The sequence below is a fragment of the Episyrphus balteatus genome, chromosome 1, assembly GCF_945859705.1.
Source record: "Episyrphus balteatus chromosome 1, idEpiBalt1.1, whole genome shotgun sequence".
Taxonomy (NCBI): Eukaryota; Metazoa; Arthropoda; class Insecta; order Diptera; family Syrphidae; genus Episyrphus; species Episyrphus balteatus.
Window position 1 is genome coordinate 24476798 of NC_079134.1, and position 14924 is coordinate 24491721.

The following is a 14924-nucleotide window of genomic DNA, read 5'->3' on the forward strand; positions in this document are numbered from 1 at the left end:
ATATATAGTAGGTCAATGGATTTTTCTTTAGTCACCTGCGACTTACGTTCACACGAGTCGAAAAGCTTCGCCGCACGACAAAAATCGACTCGTGAAAAGTCGGCATTAACACTAGTTGCGCCGTTGTTGTGTTATTGGCTATTGGAGCACATACTACTCGCGCCGTAGTTTCAACTTTTGAACTAATTTTAACAGGACGGATGTTTACATTTTGTATTTCTAAAAACGGCGTCCATGTCAAAAGTCCTAACAAAAAAAAGTAAAATGTCGGATGCTAGTTTCTTCCGTCCTGTTAATTTAAGTTTTTGTTCTTACCACCGTTATGCATTTCAACTTTAACAATCGCCAATAAAATATTTTTCAATTCATATTTTACGATATTAGAAAACAAAATGTCAGTGTAATAATACCCTTACATTTTTTTTCCTATAATTTTTGAAACAACCAATCAAATCACTCCAAATTTGACATTTCATTTTGGACGCGCTCATCAAGAATACAAAAAAAAACCACAACAAAAAAAAATTGTTTATTTCAACTTTGCCTTTTCTTCTACAACTCCACAAAATCAAAAAAAAAATTGTTTTTAGTTAATTCATCAGGCTAATCACCCCAAAAATAGATTCCCATTGCTTTTAGCTTTTGTTGTTATTATTATATGCTTGCGTAGCTTCTCTTGGCCAAGTCGGCTTTTTAGCAAATAAAGCAAATAATTTCCTTTCTTTCATTATTTGTCGAGGGGTCGGTCGATCATTTGGCAAAAGGTAAGAAATATAATAATCGACTTATGTAAATTCCCCCCGATTGAACTCTATACGTTGCATAAATTATAAATTTTATGAACAAAAAAAGAATTAATTCATAAACTTATGCGAGTCCAGGTGGGTTCGGGTTTTTTTTTTCTATTTCTTCAGTTGACGTGTTAATCGCCCTGGGAACAGTTCGGAGATAAGTTCTAGATAAAACCCAGCAATAAAATTATGAACAAAGTACATTTGGCAAAGTTGTTGCTGATTGTTGGAGTAGCTTTAGCTACTTTTGACTGCACTTTTGCAGCCACAACGCACAAACATGAAAAGCACACAAGTAAGGAGCGTTTGAAAGATGGATCTTATAGTCCAAGAGATGCTCACCACAACGAAGATGGAGAGCATCATGTTGAGTTCGATCATGAGGCTATTATTGGTAAGAAGATTAAGAGTATTTTTTTTATTGCTTATTGTAATCTTATCAAAACCTTTTTGTTTATAGGTAATGTAAAGGAAGCACAAGAATACGATACTCTTTCACCTGAAGAATCGAAAAAACGTTTGGCAGTTTTGATTAAGATGATGGATAGAAATGAAGATGAATTTGTTGATAGGCATGAACTTAAAGCATGGATTTTGAGATCTTTTAAGTGAGTTTTTGTTTTGTTTTTGAATTTGAATTAATACATACCTTTAAATGCGACTGATACTGTAATTTGCTACTTTTCATTTTGTGTGCAGAATGTTTTTATTCTACCAAACTAGCCCAGTCTGTTCCTACTTTGTAAGGATGTGAAATAAGATCGACTTTTGAAAGTTGGCCCTATTTCGCTTTCAGAAATAAGGCTAACTTTTGTTGAGAAATGAGGCCGAGTTGGTCTTATTTAAGTATATTTAAAGTCAAATAAGACCAAATCAAGTTTTAAGTCAGAAATGTTTTTTCAAGACTTCTTACAAAATAGCTGACTTGCTCAAAATAACAGAACCGTATTTTACAATTCGCGACCTTAGGTCAGGTTCTAACTGACATTTTTTCCAAAATTGCGTTATATATTGCATTACACTAAAAAGGCTACGCTCTTTCGATTGCCGCTATCCAAATTTGGCTATCTCTTTCCGTTTATGAAATAACTCATGAAATTGAAGCCAACAAGGTTCTATCTACAAACACTGAATATGAATTTAAGTTCACAAAGTTCTAATTGCCAGATAGAACCTTTTGCCCTAAAAAATAAAAAATATTTCGTAGATAGAACCTTGTTGAATTTTACGTCGTAGATAGAACCTTATTGCTGTAAATGAATATTTAAACATATCATCATTAGAACCTAGTACTCCTTGGAATTACTGGTATTACAATACCAGTGCAATACCTACATTAGGGTGGAGTGAAAAAAAAGTTGTCTTAATTTTTGTTCTACATAGCCAGGATGGGTGCCATTTGGAACTTAAATAACGGCAAAAAAGTTTCAGATCGATCAAAGAAGTTTTAGAGGGTTCACAAGTCACTTGAAAAAAAATGAAAACACCATAGAGGTTAATTTATGGAGTTTTTTGAGTTTTTTTGTTTTACTCATTTTTTTTTTTATTCGAAAAACATGTACATTATTATTTATTGTTCAATTTTCATTAAAAAATTGCGATTTTATTGACTTAAGGCCCTTACTGCAAGAATCCATGGGCGGCGAGCACACCCAACCCCCATGATCCAGCCACGTAAAAACAAAAAATAAAGAAATTTCTTAGACAAAAATAGTTTTGGTTTTTTGTTAATTTCTCGAAAATGACAAGATGTTTTTGGATGCGGTTTTCTTTTTTTTCTTTAAAAACAAATAACAGCATCGAATTTTAAAAACTTAAGCAGTACATATTTACATAAAATTTTGAAAAAAATTAGTTCGAAATTTTTTTTTTCAAAATTTTGATTTCGAAAATTAATTTTTCAAAAACTGTGCCAGAAAAAGGCCATATTAAACATTTTTGTAAAAGATGAGGTTTTAGGCTTTACAAAAAGGTATAGCACGTTATTGTAAGTATAACCGTTGGTTTTTAATATTTTTTTGTTTCAAATTAAATAATTTCTTTTTTAAATTGCCCCTCCCCGCTAAACGAATGGGAATAGACCCTCCTCCCATACGATTTTTTTCTTATCTCGACCGAACCTGCACGCTCTAACTTTTTGGCACAATGCTCCATCTCTTTTGAAAATTGCTCCCAGTACATTACTTCCAACAAGCATGTAAATTTTCAAGGGCGTTGTGAACCCTCAAGATATTTTTTGATCGGGCTGAGATTTGGTATGCTCTTTTTTGATGACTAATGGCACCCGTCCCTGGTATGTAGAAGAAGAAAAAAAAAAAAGAAAAAAAAGTGCAGTTTCACTCCGCCCTAACCTACATTCCTAAATACATGAAATTAGTGCTGTGAATTCAATATCAATTGTTAAAAAATGCTGTGAACTTATTTAGTTTTTACTTATGTACATGAAACTTCATACTTTCTGTTTTTTCTTTTATAACACTGCACACAAGGTTTTGGATGAATAAACTATACAATACTTTTCCAAGGATTTTTGGTGTGTTGAACTCGAATACGGGGTCAGGAATATTCTATCAGCTCTAGTTTTTGAAATATTGCCATTAGAAAATGCAAAAACACGTTTTTTGGCTGATAGTTCTGGTCAACAAAGTTTGACTATTTTTATTCTGAATAAACCAAACTAATACTTTTCCAATAGTTTTTGGTGTGCCTAACTCGAATATACAGTCAGAAATATTCTCTCGGTCTTAGTTCTTGAAATATTGCCGTTAGAATTTGCAAAAAAAAACGTGTTTTGGCTGTTTTTGAGGTTATGCTATGATGTGAGGTACCTTTTGTCAACATAATTTTTAACGGTTTCTACTTATAAGAACTGTTTTTTTTTTTTTAATTTTAAAATCAGTTTAAATTTTTCCGGTATCAATTTTATTTTGCAAGATATCTTAAGTTTAAGTACGTGAGTTTTCGCTTTTTTTATCAATAACGTTATTTCAAACTGCAGTAACTTCAAATTAAAATATCTCGGATTATAAAAAAGACATCGCAAAGATTTAAACAGATTTTTAAAGCAGAAAAGCAATTCTTATCCAAACCCTCACAAAAACTGTTGAAAAAAATTCTCTCATATTGCAGCATAAATTCAGAAACAGGTGTTTTTGCATTTTCTAACGGTAATATTTAAAAAAACGGGAGCTGATAGAATGTTTCTGAATTCTGATTCGAGTTCAGCACACCAAAAACCTTTGGAAAAGTATTGTTTGGTTAATTCCCTAAACAAATAAAGTTCTATCTGAAAAACTAAATTCCTTACCGTGACACAAAGTTCTATCTGGTAATTAGAACCTTCTTGTCCTACGTTTATTTACCTTATCGTTGAGCAACAAAGTTCTATCGATTTTTTTAATTATAAATTATTGATTAACTATTCTTTATAGTTTTTATTGAATTAATGCAACAAAATTTATGAAACAATATAATGTAAAAATTGAAGAACATATCGTGGGCACAACGCCAAAACCACGAATCTGCAAAATTGTAGTTTTGAGAAAAACGGCTTCAAAGTTTTGGAAATTCATGCAATCTTATGGGAACTCATGCTACGGAAATTGATATTTAAGGCTTTTAGGAAACAGATCGATGGTTGGGGTCGAAACAGTGGATAGAGGGACCGATAATAAGTTAAATGACGCATTAAAGTGAAAATGTCCAAAAATGCAGATTCGCGGTTTTGGCTTTGTGCCGGCGATATTTAGAATCAAGTTTTGGTTGAAAAGTTATACAAGATTAAATATTACATCTTCGTTTTCTCTAAAGTGATAAGATTGCAGATAGAACCTTCTTGTCCTAAGGTCGCGAATTATTGGCGCAAGATTTTAAACGGTTAAGTAAATTGCTAAAGCCATTTTAGTAAGTTACTAAAAAAGCATACGGATTTGTAACTTATCAACTTACTAAATGGCTTTAGTAATTTACTAAAGCGTTTAAATTTTTCGCTATTGGCTTGAAAAAATTAAAAAGGGAAACTTGCTCGTTTTCTTTTCCCTCTTGGATTTTAATTTATTTTGATGATAACTGAATTCAAAAATAATCATTAAAAATCCTCGCGAATTTTTATTTTCAAAATTGATTCTCCGGCAAAATATTTTTCCGCTCTGCGTTTGGGTTGTCAAAATTAAATAGATTCTCATGTGAGCAATTTGGTCTCATTTCACTTTCTTTGTTTATAATATCGTCAAGCTTCTCTTGTAATGAATTAAATATGAATTGTACAGAAGTCTTAAAGGCAAATTATGAATCCCAATTTTAGCTCTCATGGAATTCTCGAATAACTCTGTTTCCAAGTTTGTTAAAGGAATTTTAGTATTCGCACGCTGATGAAACATCAATTTGTTTCTACTAAAAAGGGTGCAGGTTTTGTTTACAATTTTCAAGTAAAATTTTTACCTACTTTAACTTAGGAGTTTCATTCAAAATTTCGTTTCCATTGCCTTTTTCCTCTCATGTTTTCTCTTATACCGCAGTATAGTTGGAAATAAACCATATGTCTGTCTATTTATTTTGTCTAGGAGTCTGGTACTATGTTTTCTGAATTTTAACCAGCACAGTGTTATATTTATTAGCAGCTGACGGCATTTTGCTATTGTGCGATTTGGCTATCAGCCATGATGGAAATGTTTAGGTTTTTGCATTTTGTTTTTTGGTTTATGTTTCCGATTTCAATATGGTATGAGACTATTGTCGAATTCCTTTCAGCAAAATAAAAAATTCGAATTAAAATCGATCTCAATGCGTTTTATGTGTCGTAAACAATTGCATGTTTTACTAAACATAAAATCGATTTCAAATCGATTCTTTTTTTTTTGAAAGGAATTCGACTTATCAAATCGGAATAGAATATGTAGTTCTAAGCCCAAATATTCTTTATCATGCAATCTCTTGGCACATAATAAAATGTATTTGGTTTGCACTGTATATGATTTGCTAACCATTCGTCTTCATATCATCAGAATTCCATAAGAGTTTAATCTCTAGACAAAATCCTTTTTCTTTAAAATGCCACAATCGTTATGATATGGAGGATAGTAATAAGTCATTCAGATTCCTTTTAATTTTTAAGCTTCCATTTTAAATAGTTTTTTCGTTATAAGTTTTTGAAAAAAAAGTCAAAAATGTGTCCCAAAAAACATTTAATCATTTTTTCTATTATCAATACTGTTTTCACATTGGAATCCCATCTGAAAGCCTTCATTGATTTTTAGAATGGTAATGAAAGCTGATTTTCTGTTATCTGTGTCAATGGCCCTGTCGGCATATTAAGATCCTATTGAGCACTCTTATCTTCACGAGTATACTCCTGAATAACCCTTTAAAAAGAAAGGGTAGTTTAAGTCCCACCCATGAGACTCCCCCATGAATTAGGCTCCGCAAAGTATAAATGACTTACTTTTGTTGCACTTCTTCAAGTTCACTTTGCTAATAAGACGTCACAACATTCATTTGATAGATATCCAAATAATAGCGTATAGTCACTTAATAATGTATGTGTAGTATTCTTTGAGACTGGAAAAGAATCCCTTGACAATCGAATCTTTTAAGTCACCATCTGTTTTGGTCTTAAACGTATTATTTCACTTTATGACCTTTTTTTTTTGGTATCGTCATTGGCTCCGAATATTTAGTCCAGATAAACCTTATTAAGCTTATTAAATTACTAAAAAGATAGTATTTTATATTAAAATATCTATCGGATCTAGAGAAAACATCTATTTTTGCACGCTTTCTCGTATCATTAATTTTTTTTTATAACAGTATTATATTTAAAAAATGATGGAAGGTACCTTTATTATTGATTTTCAAAAAATATGTTTTCATAAAAAGTTAAAAAAAAAAAACTCTTGATGTTTTCAATTGATATACACTACCCAAAAAATTAAATGAACAAAACTAAATTCGTGAAAAAGATCGTATAATTAAAAAAAAAAACATGAGAAAGGTACATTCTTCTAAAATTTTCTAAATTTTCAAAAAAAAAATTGTATTTTATTTTCCTTCATAAGAAGGTGGGAAATTTTTTTCAGATAAAATGATTTTTATTTTTAAAAGGCTATTTTTTAAGCTTCAAGATTATTTTTGTTTGACTGTCCTACAATTTTTTTAGACTGCCAAATCTACCATCAAACCAAAAACCATACTTTTGACTATCAATACCTTAACAAATCATCACTTTACAGAAAATTCAATGATACGTTTAAATCTCCATTTAATTCTTTTCGAAGAAATAAAGTTTCCTTTGTTAATGAATTTTGTTCTTACATTTAAGATTAATTTAGAAAAGCTAGCAACAAAACTTACCGCTATTTTAAAAATACGATAAGATTAAAATAAGGCTGAAGTTAGTAAACTTAATACACCTGAAATAAATCTGCAAACTTAAAATTCAAACTACGGTTTGCTATAGTGATTTAAGGAAACTGAAATAATAGATACATATTTTTTTTTAAATAGATTCAAAATAACATAATAATAGAAATATAAGCCAAGGCTTAGATCCAAAAATTGTTGTTAAAATCAAAAAATCAGTTTATTTAATTATGCATATCCATAATTTTATTATCTAGTCTTTCAAACTTGAAGCTTAGGTGAAGAACATCCAGACTCCTTCTTTAACACTTGTTTTACTTATACGTTCACTGTTTCTTGTGGTTTTCTTATAAAATATTTTTATTTTAATTTAAAATTTTTAATATGAGATTATGAGATAGTAATTACTTTTAATTCTTTTTAAATACAATTTTCTAAAATGCATGCACTTAAATATTTATAACATATTGTGTTATTTAATGTAAATTACAAAAATACAAAAGCTAAAAGTTGTTTTATCTTTCCTAATATAAATCAAAACTTAAGTGTTTTAATTGCATAGCGTTTCGAAAGTTTATTATTTAAAAATACACATACTTATTGTTGACTTTTTTAAATTTTATAAATTTACCATTTTTTCTTCTAGAAAACTATCCGAAGAAGAAGCTGTTGATCGCTTCGAAGAAATCGACACCAATACTGACGATAAGATAACATGGAAAGAATACATGATGGATGTATATTCAATGGAAGATGAGAACCACAAGAAGGATATAACCGAATACGATAGCTTTGAGGAAGAACAAAAAATGATTCAAGATGACAAAGAAATGTTTAATGCAGCCGACAGTGACAAAGATGGATCTCTAACACTCGAAGAATTTATTCTCTTCCAAAATCCCGAAGAACATCCACAAATGTTGCCAATTGTTTTGGAACAAACAATGCGCGATAAGGATTTGAACAAAGATGGTCAAATTGATTTTGTTGAATTTTTAGGTGGTTCAGCTCAAAACCATGAACAAGAATGGTTAGTCACGGAGAAGGAACGCTTCGATAAAGATTTCGATCAGAATAATGATGGTATATTGATTGGAAACGAGGTACTCAATTGGATTGTACCGAGCAATGAAGATGTTGCAAGTGACGAAGTAGATCATTTGTTTGCCGCTGCCGATGATGATCATGATGATAGGCTGTCTTATGAAGAAATATTAAATAATTATGAAACATTTGTTGGCAGTGAAGCTACCGATTATGGTGATCATTTGACAAATATTCATCGTTTGGATGATGAATTGTAAACTGTGTGTGTTTTTTTAAGAAGAAAAATTGAGATTTTTTTTTTAATTTGTTTGAATTTGCCAAAAATGAGACGTAATTCTGTGAAGCCATTTATAGCATAATTATTAATTTTTAATTATTTATCTGAACAAAAATTCACTAATTGCCTCTTGTAGTCTCGATATATGATTTTTTTTTAATATTAAAGGAAAATTATAGCATTTTTTGAGTTTTATTTTTTACCAACAAGGATTTAATATATTCATACCTAAAATCAACCAACGAGGGTGGTTCAAATAAAAGAAAATTACGCATTGACGCAAATAAAATCATACAAAAGGTTTCATGGTGCAACAAACGGACAAAAGTTGCCTAGGAAACTTTATATGTACCTATGTAGGTATATAAATCAAATCAAAATAACATCCGACCAATACCTCCCATAAACCATTTATATACTACCCAACTTATACTTCAGAAAATCTCCCAACTTGTTGCTGAAAATTATTATTATTTCATATCCTTCCTTTAGGAAGCAGTGATTCCAGAGAAACGGGTATGAATAAACCTGCATAACAGCCATTCAAATGTAGGTATGGGGGAGTTTTATGATGTTGTGCATTCTCTCATCCTTTCCTAGCTACAAAAATCCCCAAGGAAAGGTGCATACATATGTTTGTATTGAAAATTGGTGCCTGGATGCAGCTTGTTGAATGTGTAGTGACGCATGACAAAAACATTTGTATTTTTTTGTATATTTCCTTTTCGTTTCCAGGGATTTCAAATAAATTCTCTACCTAACCCTGGTAATCTATTTATATGCGTTATGGCGAATAAGAGTATCACCATAGTTACAAAGACACAAAGATCCACCTCAATATTATCATGGTTCCTACTGCAGCTATAATTAAATGGTTTTAAAAGTTTCACATTTGGTGCAATTGTGTGAAGGTTGCTTAGCAATACTTCATTAGCATGAAAAGAATATGCTTTTTTTATTTTCATTTTTTTTTTTTTTTTTGGTTGCGGAATAGTAAATACATTTTTTTTTGGTTTTGGAAATTCTTTTTGGAATTTTTAAAGGAGTTTGAGCTTTAACCTAGCGAATTTTTAGCCCTTTTCTGTAATTCAATTCACGTGAAACTACCGCTTCATATGATTGATAACATCAATTCGGTTTTGAAAAACTTTTATTTTTCAAAAGGAAATCATTGCGTCTTTTGCGATCGTTTGATTTTGAAAATTTGAAAAAAAGTATTTTAGCAGCAAATTTTGCTGGTGGAGGTATAACCAAAATGTGAGTATGCAGTTTTATAGCCTTATGCATTCTAAATAAAATGCACGACTGGGTCGCACGAACTTGCTCTTAGAGTTAAAGTTGCTTAAATTTTTAAGACTTTTTATATAGAAATTTGGAAAAAAAAAACAAAATTCGTTTTTGAAAAAAAAATAAAATAAAATCTGAAATTAAATTGCCCTCCAAAACAAGTATGCAGTTTAGAATGATATATTAACATGCATTTTTAGAAAAAAAAATTTTCAAAATCGTTAGAGCCGTTTTTTAAAAAACTAATTTTTTATAAATATTTTTTTGGAAAAAAAGTTTTAAAATAAAATTAGTATGCCATTTGGTAGAAATCACTAATCAACATCTAAAAACAAAATTTCAAAAAAGTTCAATGTCGTTTCAAAAAAAAATTTTCAAATTTTTTTTAAAAATCCAAAAATTATTTTTTTCAAAATTTTATTTTTGGCTTATATTTAAATTATATAAATGCTTCTTCACAAAAAGTTTCGTTGAAATCGAATAAGCAGTTTCGGAGATAATCGGATTTGAAAAAAACGGTTCTATGGCAGGTACGGTTAATAATGATTTTCAAAAAAATTTTTTTCTATTGAAAGATAGACTTTAGCTTTAAACTAACATTTGAATTTTTTAAACAAAATCGTTAGAGCCGTTTTCGAGATATTTCAATTTTACTAAAATCGGTATATGACAAGTACCGTTATTTTTGGTCCAAAAAAATTAATTCCAAAAATCCCTCTGGAGAGTCGCCAAATAACGCTACATACCAAGTTTGACAATAATCGGTCCATCCGTTTAGGCTGTAGCTCCTTATACAGACAGACAGACAGACTGACAGACGGACTTCCGGGACCCACTTTTTTGGCATTGTCTACCATCGTAATGTCATGGAAAAATGTTATCTCAACTTTTTTTTTTGTACGAATGCATAACTTGATATATAGTACCTATATCGCAAGTAAAAACGAATTCAAAAGTGTGGCAACTTTAATTCGCAGCATTATATGGTTTTTACGGGGTTGTATATCGCTAGTGTTCCAATTATTGTGAATAGGCTAAATTAACACAAAATCAAATTCTAAAAATAAGGACTGATGCTCTGTCATTTCCCCTAAGCCTGAGTACCTCAAACTTGGCGATGCGACAAATAGAACTTATTCTTTTGAGAGTTCTGAATTAAAAAAAAAAATAAACAAACAAAAAATAAAACGGAAAACTCTCCAAAACAAAGCCGCTTAAACAGCTTATAACTTGAGTTCTATTGATCGCACCGTCAAGATTGATATCTTCTGGTCTAGCGAAAATGGCAGAGCATCAGTCCTTATCTTTAGAATCGCTATATTTAACCCCCTAAAAACCATATAAGGCCGCGATTTACAGCTGCCAGACTTTTGATTTCGTTTTAAGAATGCATTAGGCTATAAAACTGCATACTCAAATTTTGGTTATACCTCCACTCCCAAAATTTGCTGTGGGCTCTCGGACTACGCGTATGTGTTAAAAATTATTATTTTGACCACTTTTTGAACTCTTCTATTTTAAGATTTTCAAGTGAATCAGATAGCAAAATATGGCAATATTGGATCGAATAATTGAATACGAAATAAAATAAACAAAAATAACAAGATCAGAGTTTTCTTAAATAAATTAGCAAAAAAATAGCAAACTATTTTCAAGTTGGCTTGCGAAAAGTTTTTCACTGAGTTCATGGTCTTCAAATACACATAATGGTGACCGGTAAACAGGAGCGTACACACCCTTGGGGTCGGGCGGTCGCAGTCGGTGCCCTGGGGCCCCAGAAAAATAAATTACATTTTTGAAAGAAAAATTATATACACAGGTAATATCTTAGGTCTCTAAAAATTATTACTTGAAGAATTTTTAGCCATCCCCCTTAGAGGATATAATATATCGAGTGCTTGTTCCTATACCTAATACATTGTAACGCCATATGCATGGATAGGGGTCGCTGCCGACGCTGATTATCTTTCATCTCTTTCTTTCTTCGTTTTTCAATGAGAAGTCCGGTTCCGCAGCTGTAAATAAACACGCTTGTTGATGACAGCCATCAAATGAAAATTAAATGGAGGCATGCACTCATCGAAAAACTTAGAGAAACTAGAGCCCTCTATAAAAGCTTCACGGAACTAACAGCACAACCACTCCATATATTATATCCCCAAAAAAAGGTATGGCGTATACGTACTTTTTTCTTATTTTGTATATCAAATAAATCCCCCAAACATCAAAGGCGCCCCAAAATGTAGTCTTGCCCAGGGGCTCCGGCAACTCAAAGTACGCCTCTGCCCGTAAATTACTCAATTTACATTTAAAGGGTGCTTTATAGTAAGGATCTATCTACAGATACGGAGTTGATATAATTTTTCGATTATGTAAGAAAACACAATTTTTTGGTACAAGTTGACGCGATAATTTCTCTGTTAATTATGGTAGAAACTTCGCTAAGAACTATCGGCTCTATCATAAGCCCGGACGTAAGAAATTCTTAATACGAATCCTGAAAAATTTATCATGTTTCTCTTTATACAAGATACATTTCCTATGATATAACTTGTGGTACCACTTTTCTAGGAATACAAATTTTGTAGCAAATATTTGTAGTATGGTACTTTATTTCAAAATTCGAAGAACGGATTTGTTATTTTGGAGCTTGATATAAATCCGTTTATGTTTAGGAGATGTTATCCTTTAAATTCATCAGATATTCGGCCTTATCACGAATTCCAAAATCACCAAATTCGATTTGTATAAAACCTTCCATTACGAAGGGATTCCGTGTTTCCTTTTTCGGGAATCGTAGCAAATTTCCGATACGAATGGAATTCGTGACAAGGCCGATTAACTTTTCATGGCTTTTCCATTTATTTTCTCGTGCTAATTTTTGATAAGTATGCTAAAAAAACATATTAACATGAAACAAATAAGGAACAAAATATTTGGGGAAAAAGTTATGGGAACTTATCACGAGTCGATTTTTACCGTGCGGCAAAGCTTTTCGACTCGTGTGAACGTAAGTCACAGGCGACTAAAGTGACATACCCATAGTAAAAAATCCTAGTCGACCGACATATCATGCGGCTAAAATCGACTCGTGAAAAGTGGGCATTACTTTTATAGGAAAAATTTGTAAGACAAATAAATTGTTAAAATAAAATTTCAATCGTTATAATTTTAAATTTGAAAAATCAGCTGAAAGTTGCCAAAAATAGAGCTATTTAAAGAAAACAACATCGAAGAATATAAAAACCGTAGACTTGAGAACCAAGCGAAAGCGATAAAATTACTTATTAAGTTTTCCAACTTAGAATTATCTCAAGAAGTGCGGCAACACTTTTCGGTATACCGCAAGGGTGCCATATAGGTGTGACTGCTATTTATCTTAGCCATAATTGATGATAATCAAGTGCTCGATCTTGGTTTATCTGATGCTTATGCAGACGATATGAACATTTTTTTTTAAGTTGATTTAGAAGTCATTTGTGATAAAGAACTCAAAATTGGTTGCCATATTGAACACGTAATCAATAAAGCCAATACGATAATATATTTTATTAAACGCTGATCAAAAGATCTATCTAATCCGTATGCTCATATAGACGGAGAGATGGTTGCAAGTTTTCGGACTGACTCGGGAAATGGAATTTTTGTTCATGAAATTGTTGGATAGGGGGGATAAGCAATTGTTGGATAGGGGGGATAAGCATAAATGCCAAATTGGCAGAAAGCAGACTGGATGGAATAAGCGTGGGTGGGGGGTCAAACTTGCATTTTTTTTTGGAAAAAAAACTTTCTCGGAAATGGGTGCAAAGTGGTGGAGGTGGTTGAAGAAGGTGTTAAAGTGACAATTCCAAAATGGCAGAAAGCTAAGTGGATGGAAAAGGGGTGGCAGAAGGGCGCAAATTGGTAAATTTTTTTTTGAAATTTACTGACTCGGAAATGGCTGCCATTCTGCAAGTGTGTTCCTGATGGTATGTAGTTTCTAAATTCAAAATGGCAGAAAGCAGACTGGATGGGTTCTATTTTTTTTTAATTTTTTACTTCGGAGAGTGCCAAAAAAAACTTTTATTTTAAAAAAATATTTAAAAACAACGGCAACACCTAAAATCTTATACTATAACTTTTTTTTAAGGCCAAAACCCTATTATTTAAAAATCTTTTTAAATAATGTTGTTTTTGTGAAAAGTTTTTGAAACAAAAATTTTTAAACTCAAAATTTTAACTTTTTTTAAATTTTTTTTTGTAACTTTATTTTTTTTTTAAATTTAACACGATCGAGCTTTGCTTTTTGTATTTTTATTTAATTATCTAGCTAATTCTCAATGAAGTGTTGAAAACCAGATGCTAAAATGTCGTATAGTTTTTGAAATAATTAATTTTTAAACTCAAAATTTTTAACTTTTTAAACATTTTTTTTCTTATTTTAATTTTATTTTTAATTTTACGATATCAAGCACTGCTTTTGGTAATTGAAATCAATTTCGTAATCAATTCTAAATCAATTACTGAAAACCAGATGCTAAAATGTCTACTGCAGATAGCTTTGCCAAAAAGATCTATAACTTTTGTATCGACCATTTTTTCACATAACCTCAAAATTTATGTAAAAAATTCAAATAACCGAGTTTTTGGTTTTTATTTTTATGGTTTTAAAAAAAAAAATTCCCTACCTTATTATGTCACAAATACACTGTAACTTATTTGATTTCAAATATTATTTTTTCATCCTATTTTGACTTAATATCAAAAAAAGCACCCTAATTTTCAAACGAAAATTTACGTGTTAAAATACCAGCTTTTTTCAAAAAGTCGGTGGGCATTTCGTTCGTTAAAATGTCTACTTTCTGATGGTGTAAAAAAATTTACATTAGTATACTATAGAATGCACATGTTCTCATAAAATGCAAATACTAAACATTGATAAATCTTACTTTAATTACTCAAAAATCGTAAGATTTATCAATGTTACATGAAATCTTACAGTTTTTGAGTAATTAAATTGTAAATTTTAATAAATAGGCCAAGATTGTAAACAATGATAAAAAAAAATTTCGAATTAAAGTTTTTTTGACTTTTTTGCATTTTACGAGAACATGTACTATTAACTATAGTATACTAATGTAGGTATTTTTTTTTTACAAAATTGAGTTTAATTACCAAGCGCGATA

General features: G+C 30.8%; 1 protein-coding gene across 2 annotated transcripts; it reads left to right on the forward strand.

The window, feature by feature from the left end:
* The first annotated feature begins 337 nt into the window (after window positions 1-337).
* On the forward strand, window positions 338-8653 carry LOC129905781 (reticulocalbin-2). 2 transcript variants are annotated; one of them, XM_055981349.1, is made up of 4 exons: window positions 338-764; window positions 882-1185; window positions 1252-1399; window positions 7795-8653. In XM_055981349.1, the coding sequence occupies exons 2-4, from the start codon at window positions 981-983 to the stop codon at window positions 8450-8452; spliced, it is 1011 nt and encodes a 336-aa protein (XP_055837324.1). In that variant the 5' UTR covers window positions 338-764; window positions 882-980; the 3' UTR covers window positions 8453-8653. The 2 variants fall into 2 exon arrangements, with proteins under 2 accessions (XP_055837324.1, XP_055837325.1); XM_055981350.1 differs by having other exon boundaries at window positions 915-1185.
* Window positions 8654-14924: the final 6271 nt, after the last annotated feature.

Coding starts and splice junctions, on each gene's coding strand:
- LOC129905781 (XM_055981349.1), top strand. CDS start 981: ATGAACAAAGTACATTTGGCAAAGTTGTTGCTGATTGTTGGAGTAGCT. Junction 1,186..1,251: donor CGATCATGAGGCTATTATTG/GTAAGAAGATTA, acceptor TTTTGTTTATAG/GTAATGTAAAGGAAGCACAA. Junction 1,400..7,794: donor TGGATTTTGAGATCTTTTAA/GTGAGTTTTTGT, acceptor TTTTTCTTCTAG/AAAACTATCCGAAGAAGAAG.